Here is a 12,567-nt window from a genome sequence, read left to right as displayed (position 1 = left end):
AGCATCAGCCCCCTATAACACCACTGGCTCATCCTCTGCTCAAAAGCAGAGCAAAGCGAAAGACGAGTCTTTGGTTAAATGAATTCACAATCCACTTAAGCGCTTTTATCGTAAACACGTTGTGGCAGGGACCATCTTTTTGTTCAGCGTTCGTGCAACATTTACTTCAGAAGGAACTAATCAGTGACAGAGACAATTAGAGAAATAAACTCCTGTAGAGAGCCATCATAACATAACAGCAATGCAGCCGGGCCTGTAAGAGATCAGCCCTACATCCACTCACTTCAACTGGCCTCCTGCACCTATAGCTTCAAGGCCTGTGCAGACTGACAGGTAGAGCACTGGGACCTGCCGAAACCAGCAGCAACCCATGAAACTTCTCATCTGGCATTTCCACTAAACCTGTCCTGTGGGAAAAGACAGTAGTAAACAGTGCACGAGAAACACAGTCCAGACATCTCCACAGAAAGTAAATCTGCTACCAGAGTACCGCATATTTCTTGTTAGCTATTATTTTTAACCTCTTGCAGATTTATTTTTACTGCAATTTGAATGTATCTGTTATATGCCATAACATTAGTATTACGAGACGCACTAAAATAGTAAAATATCCTAGGCACTTGATACCATTTTACAAATCTGGGTGTTAAAGCCAGCGAGGACCGTGGGTTGCTGCAGCAGCCACCAGTGCAATGACCCCACTACAGCTTTACTTCTTAAACCATCTTCATGAACAGCAGAAAAAATTAACGAATGTCAGCAGGGGTGTGCTTTTCATCTCACCATTAAACGAGGGGTGAGCAAAACCAGAATTATAATACGTCCAAAGGGATGGACTGCTGCTACCAGTCTGTGGGCGTGAGCCTTGAGCTCACAGCCTGCAGCCCAGAGCCCCTACAGACCTCATACCAAAAGGACATTTAACTTGAAAACTACATGGGATTGACACATACCTCAAAGTCTTCATTCCATTTTTTATAAAGCTGTTTTAAATAAGCAAAAGTTTGTCTAAATAAAGGCCTCAGAACCTGGCTTTATAGTATATTCTCTGTAAAGCCTAATAAAAGACAGTTAAATACATAAATTATGCTCTCATTAATCATCTTAACTTTTCAGTGATGCAAAACCGATGGTTGTCTATTGGCACCCAGGCAAACTAGAGGAGAGTTGAACTTTCCACTCCCAAAAAGCACTGCCACGAAGCTCTTTGTTTTCAGCTTGGATGCTGTTTGGCACAACAGTTTGACGTTCACTTAGAAGACCGGTGAAAAATACGCACTGCTAATTTTCCTAAGTGCCATGCCAGCGTCTCTGGGGGCCATGTGTTTGCCCACCTTCCCATCCAGTAATGTGATTTGCTCCCAGCTAATAAAGCATGCCTCACATTAGCTAGGAAAAGGAGTTTAGTTAGTGGGTTTCGAATGATATATTCATAGAAAAAAAAAAAAAAAGCTGATGAAAAGCATATTTAAAATACTCTTCTTTGTTTATATATTTTAAACATGGGAGACACAAGCCGATAATCCCTGCAGATCTCCTTTTTCTTCCCCATTGCCCCCGTGGTTTATCATGTCCAATTAGCCATCTGCCATGCCTGCACTGCCATACAAAGGGGGCCGGCTCTCCTCCACCGCAGCCCATCAGCGGGGCTATTGTCCCAGCTGACAAACAAGAATCAGCCACTATTGTTTCCAGCTGACAATGCTGCTCCAGCCTAGGCTGCCAGTTGCGATTACAACAGCAGGAGCACCAGGGTACACCCCGGGAGTCGTGAACCACGCAGCAGTGTCGGCATTAGCGGGGAACCTTCACAAAGCCCTCTTTGCAGCATCTATTCTAATTTCAGGTAATAAACCAGCCTGGACCAGCCTCCATCCTTCATATCCTGGCTGCACCGGGACACACCACCTCTGCTGCTTTTCCCTGCGCTCCCCTTGCCAAGGCAGGCTCACCATCCCCAGAGGAGAGCAACTTCTGAGAGGGAAATCTTTCCTTTTATCAATTTTTATTTTCAAGATATGCTTTACCTTCTGCCTCTTCATTACAGCTTATTGCACACACGTACAAAAGGGTTTAAAAAACCTGAAAACTCCACTAAGTCTCTGCATGGGTACCAATTACGCCATGAGGTTAATTTAATTTCTCTCACAAACAGCACTCACTCACCCTTTTTCCCAAGGCCACTTCACTAACAGAAATGACCAGAGCAGCTGGTCTGCCAGTCACCGCGATGTTAAATTGAAGATCATTTCCTCTTATTATTCTCAGCAAAGCATGATGTGACCTTACGCTAAAAACTAAAGTCTGCCTAATTATGGTAGTTTTGTTCCATCAGTGAGACTGAAATGCTGGTTCAGATAATTAAGGTTACAAAAAGGGAATTTCATTTTTAGTTTTAAAGGCAATTTGTTGCCTTGAAGTGGGAGTGTGACAAATTAGGCCTATGTACTTATATGTTCCCAGCCATTATGCAGTGTAATTTTTGAAGAAACAGAAGGCAGCCCTAGGTTTAGTAGCAAAGCCACACATGTCGTTTAGGGAGAAAGAACCCCAATAAGACACAATTTATTCTAGGCACTGGTTAATGAAAGCAAGCAAATACAAATCAATTTTTATAGTTCTGTTTCCACTTTTAAATATTTCCTAAGCCCCTGAGTAGGGAACAGGAATTATTTAAACTTCAATCCTTTTTTTACCTGCTATTTCCGACTTTAGCACTGAATGTATGTAATTTGAATATACCATTTCCAACCTTAACTGAATTGTGCTAAACAAAATAAATGAAAAGTGACTGAAAAAGATGTTATTCCAGCAGTCACATACGTAACTTTTGCAATGACTTAAAACAGAGGAAAGTCCTTGTCCTGAATTTCAAACACCAGGCTTTCTGAAACAGACATGAAACAAAACACAAAAAAAAGAAAAAAAAAAAGAAAACCAAATATTTTGCTGAAATATCACTCCATCCTTAGCCTGCAAAACATGAAACCTTACTTCAACATGCTGCAATCCACATCTTGCACAGGTGACTGACTTGAACCTAGATTTATGGCTGCTGTTGCAGTGCCAGGACCAAGTGCTGGTTTTGGTTACATCAGTGAAAATTCCCAAACAATTCCTCAGAAGTCTTCTGAATAAGTGTGACGGTAACAACACAGTCTTTCCCAGAACTGAGTGGGGAAAAAAAAAAATCACAATATTATGGCTTCTTTCTTACAGCCCTCTACATCCTAGGGCTCTCTATTCAGACAATCATATTTGACTTATCTGTTTGCCTTCTCTTTTTGTATCCTGCTTTCTTTTGCAACACATATATCATAATATTCGCTGTTATTCTCTGAGTGGTGTGGCAAAATTCCCCAAATGGCAGAGTCCCTTTAGTTAAACACAAGGCATGTGTGCCATAAAAGCCTGTAAAACGGGAGTTGTTTATCTAAAGAAATATTAAAAGCAGGACACCAATCCAAATCAAACAAAAGCATAAATACCTCTAACTTGTTTCATGACTTACTTTAAGTTCCAGCCATAAAACGCACAGCGCTGTGGGTTTATAAGGTCTAATACTCTATAAGTATTTTCTTTGATGCAACTACGAAGTACTTACAAATACCACTGGGTACTGTATGGTACAGGTCGCCACGGAGCTATAAAGCTGCTTTACGTCCATAATCAAACTTCCTAGGGACCATAAGGTCACAGCAGCTGAAACAACAAAATACTTCATCCCAAATCTTCAAGGGGTCCAGAACACCTGCCCAGCCAGAGGATTCCTCAAGGGGCTCTAAACACAGAGGGGGGTGTGCTTGAAGTGGGCGGGAACCTGCAAAAAAACAAAATTGCTCCCATTTCTAAGCCCCCCTGTTTCTCTAGCACATTATTATGGGACTTGACACAATATAGGGGTTTTGGGGGAAGAGCAGTAGTTATATTTTCATGGCCCAGTGGGATGCTTGCTTGTATCCATGGAGCCCTTCACCCCAAAACATAAGTGGCCACCTATGCTGGATGCAAAACGGTCTCCATGAGCACTAGGAGAGTTGTGTGGAGCTCCTCTTTGATGGAAGGATTTTGGGGTAGCACTTTCCTTCTTTGTGATCTTTGCCCCCAAACCCAGTGAAGGCAGTGAAGGCCCCAGAGGGGCTTTCCCCACCCCTTCAGTAACATCACAGGTGATGTATGAAACCTCATCACATCACCTGTGAACTTCACTGGTGTCTGCACTATGATCTTACTTGCCCTACTTCACCCTGTTATGGAAAGCAAGGATTGTGACTTCAGTACCTAGCAGCTCTGACCAGAAGCTAGATGCAACAAGCCTTTGTCTCTGGAAGTAACTCTGTTCCTCTTAATTTGATTAATATCAGACAGAACAAATACCTTCCTACTGGCCTGTAACACAATGAAAGCTCATCCAGCAGAAGCACATTGTTAACAACCAACAGGTGTCACCCCTGTTGCCCTGTTCATACTTCTGAGTGATGAAAAAGGAAGGAGTTGGGAAAGAAATGTTCCTTCAAATACCTTTTCTGAACTAAATCACTAATTTAAATTACTCCTTTCTAGGACCAGACAGCAGAGATCCTTCCCCTTCTGTCACAAGACCTCACAAATCAGTAGGTTCTGCCTCATTTCTGAGCAGCACCTGCAGGGCCAGAGGGGGAAGATGACGGTTACTCCTGCCAAAATCTCTGGATCCACCGGCATGTCCTTTGTCATATGTCCATGCCAGTTCCCAGTCCAGCAGAAATCCCTCTGAGGGTCCCAGGGAAGAGCAGGGCAGATCCATATGGCCCACCCCATGCACTGGACTGCGTGGTGACAGAGACTTGGGAGCATCTGGGTCCTCACATGGAGTGACATAACCAGCTTTCTCTCCCACATCAGTCACATGAAACAATGCCTACATTAGATAATAAGGAAAGAAAGGAACAAACCTCATATTCCTGACAGGGTCAGAGGTCAAAGCCCCCAGAGAGCAGTATGGATTTTAATTAACAGCATCACCATCAAGAGCATGGGCGCTTTCCACGTGGTCCATACAACCTGACAGCCTTTCCTACGGCAGAGCCTCCTTTATCAGCATGCATTACTGGACCGGACCTTATAAATTATGAAGTCTCAAGGTGAGGAAGTCATGCGTCATGCAAACACCTCACTCCCTGTGACAACTAGATTGAATCAATTTATCCGCTCTACGAGGAGACACTTGATTCCATCAACCTCGAGGAGCACTTCTCCGTAGACATCATTTCAAGCACATCTATTGATCAAACAACCTGGCCACTGCCAATCATTTTAAAGTTATTTAGTAGCGGAGCTGCCAGTCACTTGTGCACAAATGAACAATGCTGGAAGTCTGAGGGGCTGGTGGAGAGCCGAAAGCAAACAGAATAATTCATCGTAGTCAAAGGAGATGGAACAATATCAATTTTCAACTCACCCACAGGAATTATCTCTGACAAATTCGGCATCTTCATATCAGATATAATCAATGTTAAGTGCCAGAAAAATAATTTAGAAAACCGTTCCACTAGTGGATAAGAAGTATTGATGATTAACCTTCCCAGTAATCAGTAGTTTGCTAAACCGTTCTGTCAATGACCTCTATAAATATTTAATATTTTGGTAAAGGATTTTCTCATTTGTTTTACCTCTGCTTCCAAAACACGCTGCAGAAATTCCTGCAACTTAGGCACAAAGACAAAGCTTTCCCTCTGTGCCTGTATCTGAGGGAGATCTGTCATTTGTACACTTTACAAAGAGACTCATTTTATGTTTCAAACAACAGGTATTTGGCTTCGGTTCCATGCAATGTAAAAGTCTCAGTATGCTTTTAATATAGACTGCTAAGAGCTCTACAGAACTTGCTTGTATTTTATTATCTGTCACTGAAATAGACATGAGGAACTTAATAAGGTATACCTAGGCACAAATTTGGTTTCTCACTCAAACATAAGCTCAAACAGCAGTGATAGACTCTGCAGAAATTACTGCCTTGATTCAGCAGCCTGTTATCTCACAAATCAGAGCTGGAGATTGCAATGGTCATTTCTGCCCTTGAAGTCCCTTCCCTCTGCATGGTGATTTTTATCCCAATTACATGGAAATGATTCTCTAAAAGACAGAATTACTCTGCACGCATCTGATGGTGAAAACTAGAATAGTCCCTGTCCTGCGTGCCTCCAGGGATGAATTCCAGCACCAACCACACAGGTGTTAAATCCACTCTTTTCTGAAAAGTCCTTCCTAGTTCTCATCCGTGTACTCTCCAGAACAGGCCCTCCTTTACCACCTCGTGTTAATTCCCTTGGTTTTACTTCCCAGCTCCAGCTCAGAGACCTGCTGTCTCAATGGTTCTCGCTGAAAAGGGACCGCTATGTCCAGTGTTTGGGTGCTGCCGGCAGAGCTGCTCCGTGCACGGCGCCATTCCCAGCATCAGCCTCCTCTGCTGGTACCAGGGAGCAGCCTATCGATCCTCCCGGCTCAGTGCAGAGCCCGTCTGCTTGCTAAAAGCCTCCGAGTGAGATATTAGTTGTTTGGACTCCATCTTTTCACTGAGAATAATGAATTCGTGCTTTTCCATGCAGTAGCTGTGAATTCAGGATGGGTTTAGGCAGCCTGGTGTATGCTCATGCTATTGGAGCAACTAATCTTTAAGCCACACGGATTCTTTTTTTTTTTTTTTTTTTTTTGTGTGACCATTCAAGAGCATGAAAGCCACAATGGTTATGGCTTTATGGCTTTACAAATCCGGAATACAAGCCAGGACAGGAGAAATAAAAGCAAAAAGCTAATACCAAGAGAAAAGAAATGCTAAGCCTATGCAGGTCTCCACAGCTACTACAAACCAGACCCCATCTCACAGCCCTCACTCAGGCAAGACTGGGACTGATGGGGGTGAAGAGGAGCCCCAGAGCCCCACATGTGCTGGTCTCTCTGCCATCCAGTGAGACTAGCAACAGCTTCAGGCAGTCACAGCCCCAAGAAGCAAGCAGCACGCAAACATCGCAGAAAACCAACATTGCAATTTCACGTGAGTCATGCCTGCTATCGTTTGCTTTCTCCCCATTCCTCAGCGATGTCCCCCAGTCATTATAACAGCTGGCAATCAACATGAATTACTAATATTTTTCCATGTCATATTTTTGGACACAAAATGCTACATTAACAGTGCAGAAACAAGAATTTTCTGATCTCCTTCGATGAAGCTTTTCGAGGCAGATGAGCCACCCACTAGGGATGGCCTGCATGCATACACATGCTTCAGCACACGGCTGTGGCCTGAGCATCCCTTCCAAGCCTACATTTCTGTGATTTTGTTTCCTTGGGGAACAGAAGCATTGAGAGGCTGAAACAGGCAGTAGTGTATTTCTGGTTCTACAGGTGAAATAGCCAGGGAAGAAGACAGAGTGGAAGAAGAACATAGTGCTTCTCTATGCTTTTTCCTCATTTAAGATTTTTTTATTATTTTTTCATAAAAGCTCGACAGACTTGACTCTCTCCAGATTCAATTCTGCTAATGTGCTTACGCTCAGAAGGCAGTGCCACAGGGAAATGATTTAGTTTTGGAGGAAGGAGGGGAGAGGAGAAAAGGTGGGGAGAACCTTTAGTGATGTGTTTCTGAAAGGAAAATTGTCATGATTTTTGTTTCGTGTGCGTGTTTTTTTCTTTTCTTTAAGGAAATCTTCATTTGCCTACAAATGCTAATATTGAGGCAGTTGGGAAATGAGCTTATAACCTGGTAAGCTATCAACAGGCAAGTATCCTATGCCTTAATGGCTTGTGGATCACAAGATACACACAGCCAGACCTTATTATAGTTATCCTCTAGATCAAAGGGTTTTCACATAAATGGGGTGCAGTCTACCATGGCAGGGAACCGCTGCAGCCTTCAGGATTTAACTACTTAAAGTTTTGGTGATTACATAGTTGTTTTTTTGTAACTGGAGCTCAAAGCACTCTGTATAGCTAATGAGCAGGTAGAAGGAGGAAGACAGCTGAAAAGCAAAGTCTTGACAAACAGCTGTGGCAATAAGTGGCAACCCCAGCCCAAAAGGGTCAATCCCCTTATGAAACAAGCATTTAATCCTTTACAATTTTTAATTAAATATCTACCAAGAAGCCCGTAATACTTTCTTGAGACTCTGATTCCGTCGGGGGGGGAGGGACCGCAAGTAGTTTCAGCTGCGATGCTGAGCCTGTGCAAAGCCGAGGGCCCCCAGGGAACAGCACCTCCCGGGCGGGTGGCGCAGGGGGAGCCCCAGCACATCCCCGTTGCCCGCAGAATTTAATTAACGAAGGAGCGATTAATGAAGCCCCCACTCCGCCGGAGCCCGACGACCCTCGAAGCCCAGGCAGGGCATAGGGCGGGCAGCCGACTCCGCGACCCGCAGGGTCCCCCGGGGAGGGGATTAGTGGGGGACACGCCGAGCATCCCTGTAGGGTTTTTGGGGCTGCCGGGGGCGGGGGCCCGGCCGGTCCCCTCCCGACGTGGCCGGCGGTAGGAGGGCAGCCCCGTGCGGCGGATCCGCGGCAGCATCTTCCCGGGGACACGGAGGGGAGGGGAGCCGGGGAAGCGAGCCCAGGGGGCTGCGGGGGACAAAGCCAGGAGGCAGGCGGGGACCCCCGGCTCTCTCCCCGCTTCTCCTCTCCCTTCCCTCGGCTCCGCTGCCGGCGGTGCCCGCGCTGCCGCCGCCAGCCCCGCATCCCAGGCAGGGCCCGGCGGTGCCCCAGCCCCTTCCCCTTCCCCTGGGCTCCCCTTACCTGTTCGGAAGAAAGCATCCACCTCGGAGTCGGGGACAGCGCCTTCCTCCGCCGCCCCTTCGCTGGGATTCATGGCTGGGGGAGACGAGGCGGCGAGCCCGGCGGCTGGTAATATCCAGTGAGTTAGGGAGGAGGAGGAGAGCCGGGAGAGAGAGAGAGAGGAAAAAAAAAAAAAAAAAAAAAAAGAGGGAGGGAGGAGAGGAGGGAGGAGAAGAGGGATGGAGGCGCGTTTAGCAGCGAGCCCAGCCGAGCGCCGCCCGGCTCATCCCAGCCGCGGTGCCTGCGGGGCGGCTGCCCCGGGGCTGGGCTGGGCTGGGCTGCCCGGGGCGGGGTGCTGAGTCCCCGCCGAGTGAGTCCCCGCCGCCGCCGCCCCCCTCTCTCCCTCCGTCCCCTCCCTCCGCCCGCTATTGTTCCGACCTGCCCCTCTCGGCGCTGATAACCCGGCACGGCTCGGCACGGCACCCACCGCTCCCCTGCCGGCACCTCCCGAGCCTGCGGCTCCCCCCGGGCAGCCCAAGCCGGGGGCTGGTGCTGGGTTTCCTCCCCCAGCCCTACTGCTGCGCATCGCCAGCTTGCGCCGCTGCCATTCCGCCCCCCGGGCGAGCAGCCGCGGTGCCGGGGCTGTCAGCTGGGCAGGTGGTCGGGGATCGAGAGCAATAGCTCCTGTGGTTGAAAGGAAACACACCCCCACACCCTTTTTTTTTTTTTCCTCCCTCCTTCCCTGGTTGCTGTTCAGGGGTTTTGGAAAGGCTCGGTGCAGCTGCGTGTTGCTGCAGGTACGCCTTCGTGGCTTACCCCTTGCGGTCCCAGGGGTGGAGAGGCCAAAAGGAGTTGGAAAAGCCGAGGTCCTGCTCCCAGCTCAGCTGCTGATGCAGCTATTCAAATGATTTTATTTCTCTGCTCTATAGCTGCAGTATTTGTGATTTGGGACAATAATTGTTGTCCCCAAAGGAACACCGTGAGGAATGCTTGTTTGTACTCCAGCAGCTGTGTTAAACATTATTCCCTAAGCCCAGCTATCAAGATTTCAAGCACAGACAGGCAGAGATAGACAGAAAGGCAGATATTTGCCATTTGGGCACTTTCCTTTCTTCTCCTGTTCACCTATTTGAAGCCTCACCAGCTCCTCATTCCTCTGCAATCACGTAACAGCCCTAGGACTAGCAGCCTGCTTAAGGAAAAACATTGTTTAAGGAGCAATGTTCCACCTAGGCAGAGCCCCACTGTAAAACAGGACTGCTCTCACACCTTGGTTGCTCATTTTTTGTTACCTCTGCCCTGGGAAAGGGGAAGCAACCGCTGGAGCAGCCACCCCTCTGTCTGGATCACCCTTGGATAACCCAGCCCTGCTGCAGAAAAGCACCTTCCACTCTCAAGACCAAGGGTCTCAGCCAGCAGGTCCCCATGCCCCCACAATACCCATAGCCCTGTAAGGATGATGCCCACTCACCGCTCCTTTGCCACTGAAGAACTCAGACATTTGAGGGACTCTCGAGGTGCACACAGGAGGAAGCGTGCTGGAGAAGACAGAAAAATGTCTTCAGGTCACCACAGAGGGATTCGCAGGGGCACTTCCAAAGAGCTCAGCACCAGTCTAGTGCCTCTCAGGAAATAAAATATTCCAGGTAGTAGAAATCTCAGAACCAACTGGTTGTAAGCAGCACTGTCTGGATCAGATCTCAATCTGTTGGGCAGGTTAGCAGCTGAGGCCAGCAGAGCCTTTTCTATTTTACTGCTGAGTATTTCACACAACACAGGAAAATGGATTTCCTCCATCAGCTCTCTTCCCAACAGAGGATAGGGGAAGGCTGGATTTGGACACACACCCACAGACTAGGTATATTGTACTTGATAAGAGGCTGAATCTTTCCCTGAAGAAGCTGAAATATCAGAACAGCATTGAGCAGGCAGGCTGAGCAGGGGCATCTCAGTCATGTCTTCTCCAACCTTACTGTTTACTGCTGGAACTGAAACAGAATTGAGAAACAAACCATACATCAGGCCTGGGTATGGCAGAATTATAAGCAAGCATCCTATAGAGATCTAGCATTTAGTTTCCCTCTGGTTGCTTTATTCTCTCCTGATCTACTGCCCATTTCCCAAGCCTCACCCCAGCTGTGTTTAAGTACAGCCATTTACCTTTTTATGCCTAGGGATAAAAAGGGTCATTTCACAACTATCTGCAGAAAACAAGGCTTGGTGCAGACCTCTGTGCTGCCTCCTTAGGGCCATCAGCACACCAGGGCTAGCTCAAACTCCAGCAGCAGGGCATTAACACACCACAAACACCTGAGCACAATCAGTCTTCTAAGCACTAACCTTCTTTAGTGACCACTCATCCCTTTTTCACACCACAAGGCAGAAAAGCCTTCTCTCTTCAAGGCCTAAGCAAGCTGCACCATTTCAAATCCTGCCGCAAGATTTCATCTCTGAATATTCACTACACGCAGCCATGCTTCACTCCTTAGCCCTTTCTGCCCCCCAGACTCTCACACGCAGACTGATGTGCAAGTGTGAGCTAAAGCTGTGGTAGCTGGGAAGATCAGGACTTCCCATTGAAGCACTTAGAGTCCACTTGGGATCTTGTACAGCCTGGTGGGTTTCTGAGTCAAAGCGTTCCTCCTCCAGGAGCATCCTTAGAAGCTCAACAGGAGTTACCCATAGCAAGGAAGGTTTTGCATCATTCAGCAAGGAGAATTAATGATGTCAGTGACAGAAATTTATATGAATCCTGCAGGTGTGGCCTATACCATTGATTGTAGAAGTCAGATAGGCAACAGAAAATGTCCTTGTCTGCATAACCTGCAACCACTTTAGAAAATGCTGAGATGGAGAGCAGTTCATTTAACTCACCTGCCATGCTGATAACTATACTGATTTCTGTTAATGATTAAACCAGTTAAGGCACTTAGAGTTAACCATATAAAATACAGATAGTTTCTGAAAACAACTATTTTTTTTCTTCACAGGGCAACTTCATTAGAACAGAAATGGCCCTAGGTCTTTCTCATGCTTTAAAACAAATGGGAATTCCCACTTTGTAAAGAATATTTTTTTTTTTAATTCAGTTCCTTTAAAGTACAACAAGACCTAGCTGCACATTTCTGTTGCTACCTCTGTTGGGCTAGGCACAGCACTCCTGAGCTTGCAGCTCCACTTGCCAGGAAAGCCCTGCACAACATTTTCACTGTTTTCATGGCATTATCATTGAAGCACCAGCGCTGTTGCCATGTTTTGCACGCAGCATGGCCATGCAGGATGGGGAGAACACACATCAGGGAGTAGCAATGCAGCCCCAGACATTGTGAGCTGCTATTTTCATTACCATCGTGATACAAGCAGGGCAGTCACTGTAAAGTATCTTCAACAACTTGGAGCCACCACAATTTCAGTTCAAGTCTCAGCAACAAGTTCACAATTTGCGTTGTTCAAAGAAGAGCTGTTAAATATGGAATAAAATACTTTCTGCAATCTATGTCACCTTTTTTTGTTGTTGTTGTTATAATGCTGAAGGTACTTCCAATTTCTTTGCGATACAAAACACCAAATAAACCAAACAAACAAAACCACCTAGAGAATTACATAAGCCAAAGTACACCAGTCTCATTGAAAGACACTGTTTTAAACTTTTGCATGGCTCTACTTGGCAAATATTCCAATTCATAACAAAAAACTACTTTAGCTGGGTGCCATTGTTCTTATTTGTGTGACTCTTGAAGCTGCTTAAGTAGCAGAAACTGTCACACAGGCTTTTGATTTAAGGCCCCTACTACAGTCAAGTTTTCCAACAGGACAGCAATAGAT

General features: G+C 46.4%; 1 protein-coding gene across 15 annotated transcripts in view; it reads right to left on the bottom strand.

Annotated features, from left to right (window-relative positions):
• KALRN (kalirin RhoGEF kinase) overlaps positions 1-11,452 on the bottom strand; it is a 496,146-nt gene extending 484,694 nt beyond the window's left edge. For 4 of the 15 annotated variants that reach the window (XM_072040789.1, XM_072040788.1, XM_027461530.3 and 1 more), the window contains exons 1-2: positions 9,181-9,195; positions 8,764-8,868 (exon numbers count right to left, since the gene is read on the bottom strand). In XM_072040789.1, the coding sequence (XP_071896890.1) occupies positions 8,764-8,836 (73 nt within the window). In that variant the 5' untranslated portion in view covers positions 8,837-8,868; positions 9,181-9,195. Of the gene's footprint in view, positions 1-8,763; positions 9,048-9,180; positions 9,221-10,213; positions 10,774-11,082 lie in introns of those variants that run through there. The other 11 variants (XM_072040786.1, XM_072040787.1, XM_072040798.1 and 8 more) reach the window with 7 other exon arrangements.
• Between the last annotated feature and the right edge of the window lie 1,115 nt (positions 11,453-12,567).

This window comes from Anas platyrhynchos, chromosome 7, assembly GCF_047663525.1.
Source record: "Anas platyrhynchos isolate ZD024472 breed Pekin duck chromosome 7, IASCAAS_PekinDuck_T2T, whole genome shotgun sequence".
Taxonomy (NCBI): Eukaryota; Metazoa; Chordata; class Aves; order Anseriformes; family Anatidae; genus Anas; species Anas platyrhynchos.
The sequence above is the reverse complement of the archived record's forward strand: the minus strand, read 5'-3'. Positions and strand labels throughout refer to the sequence as shown.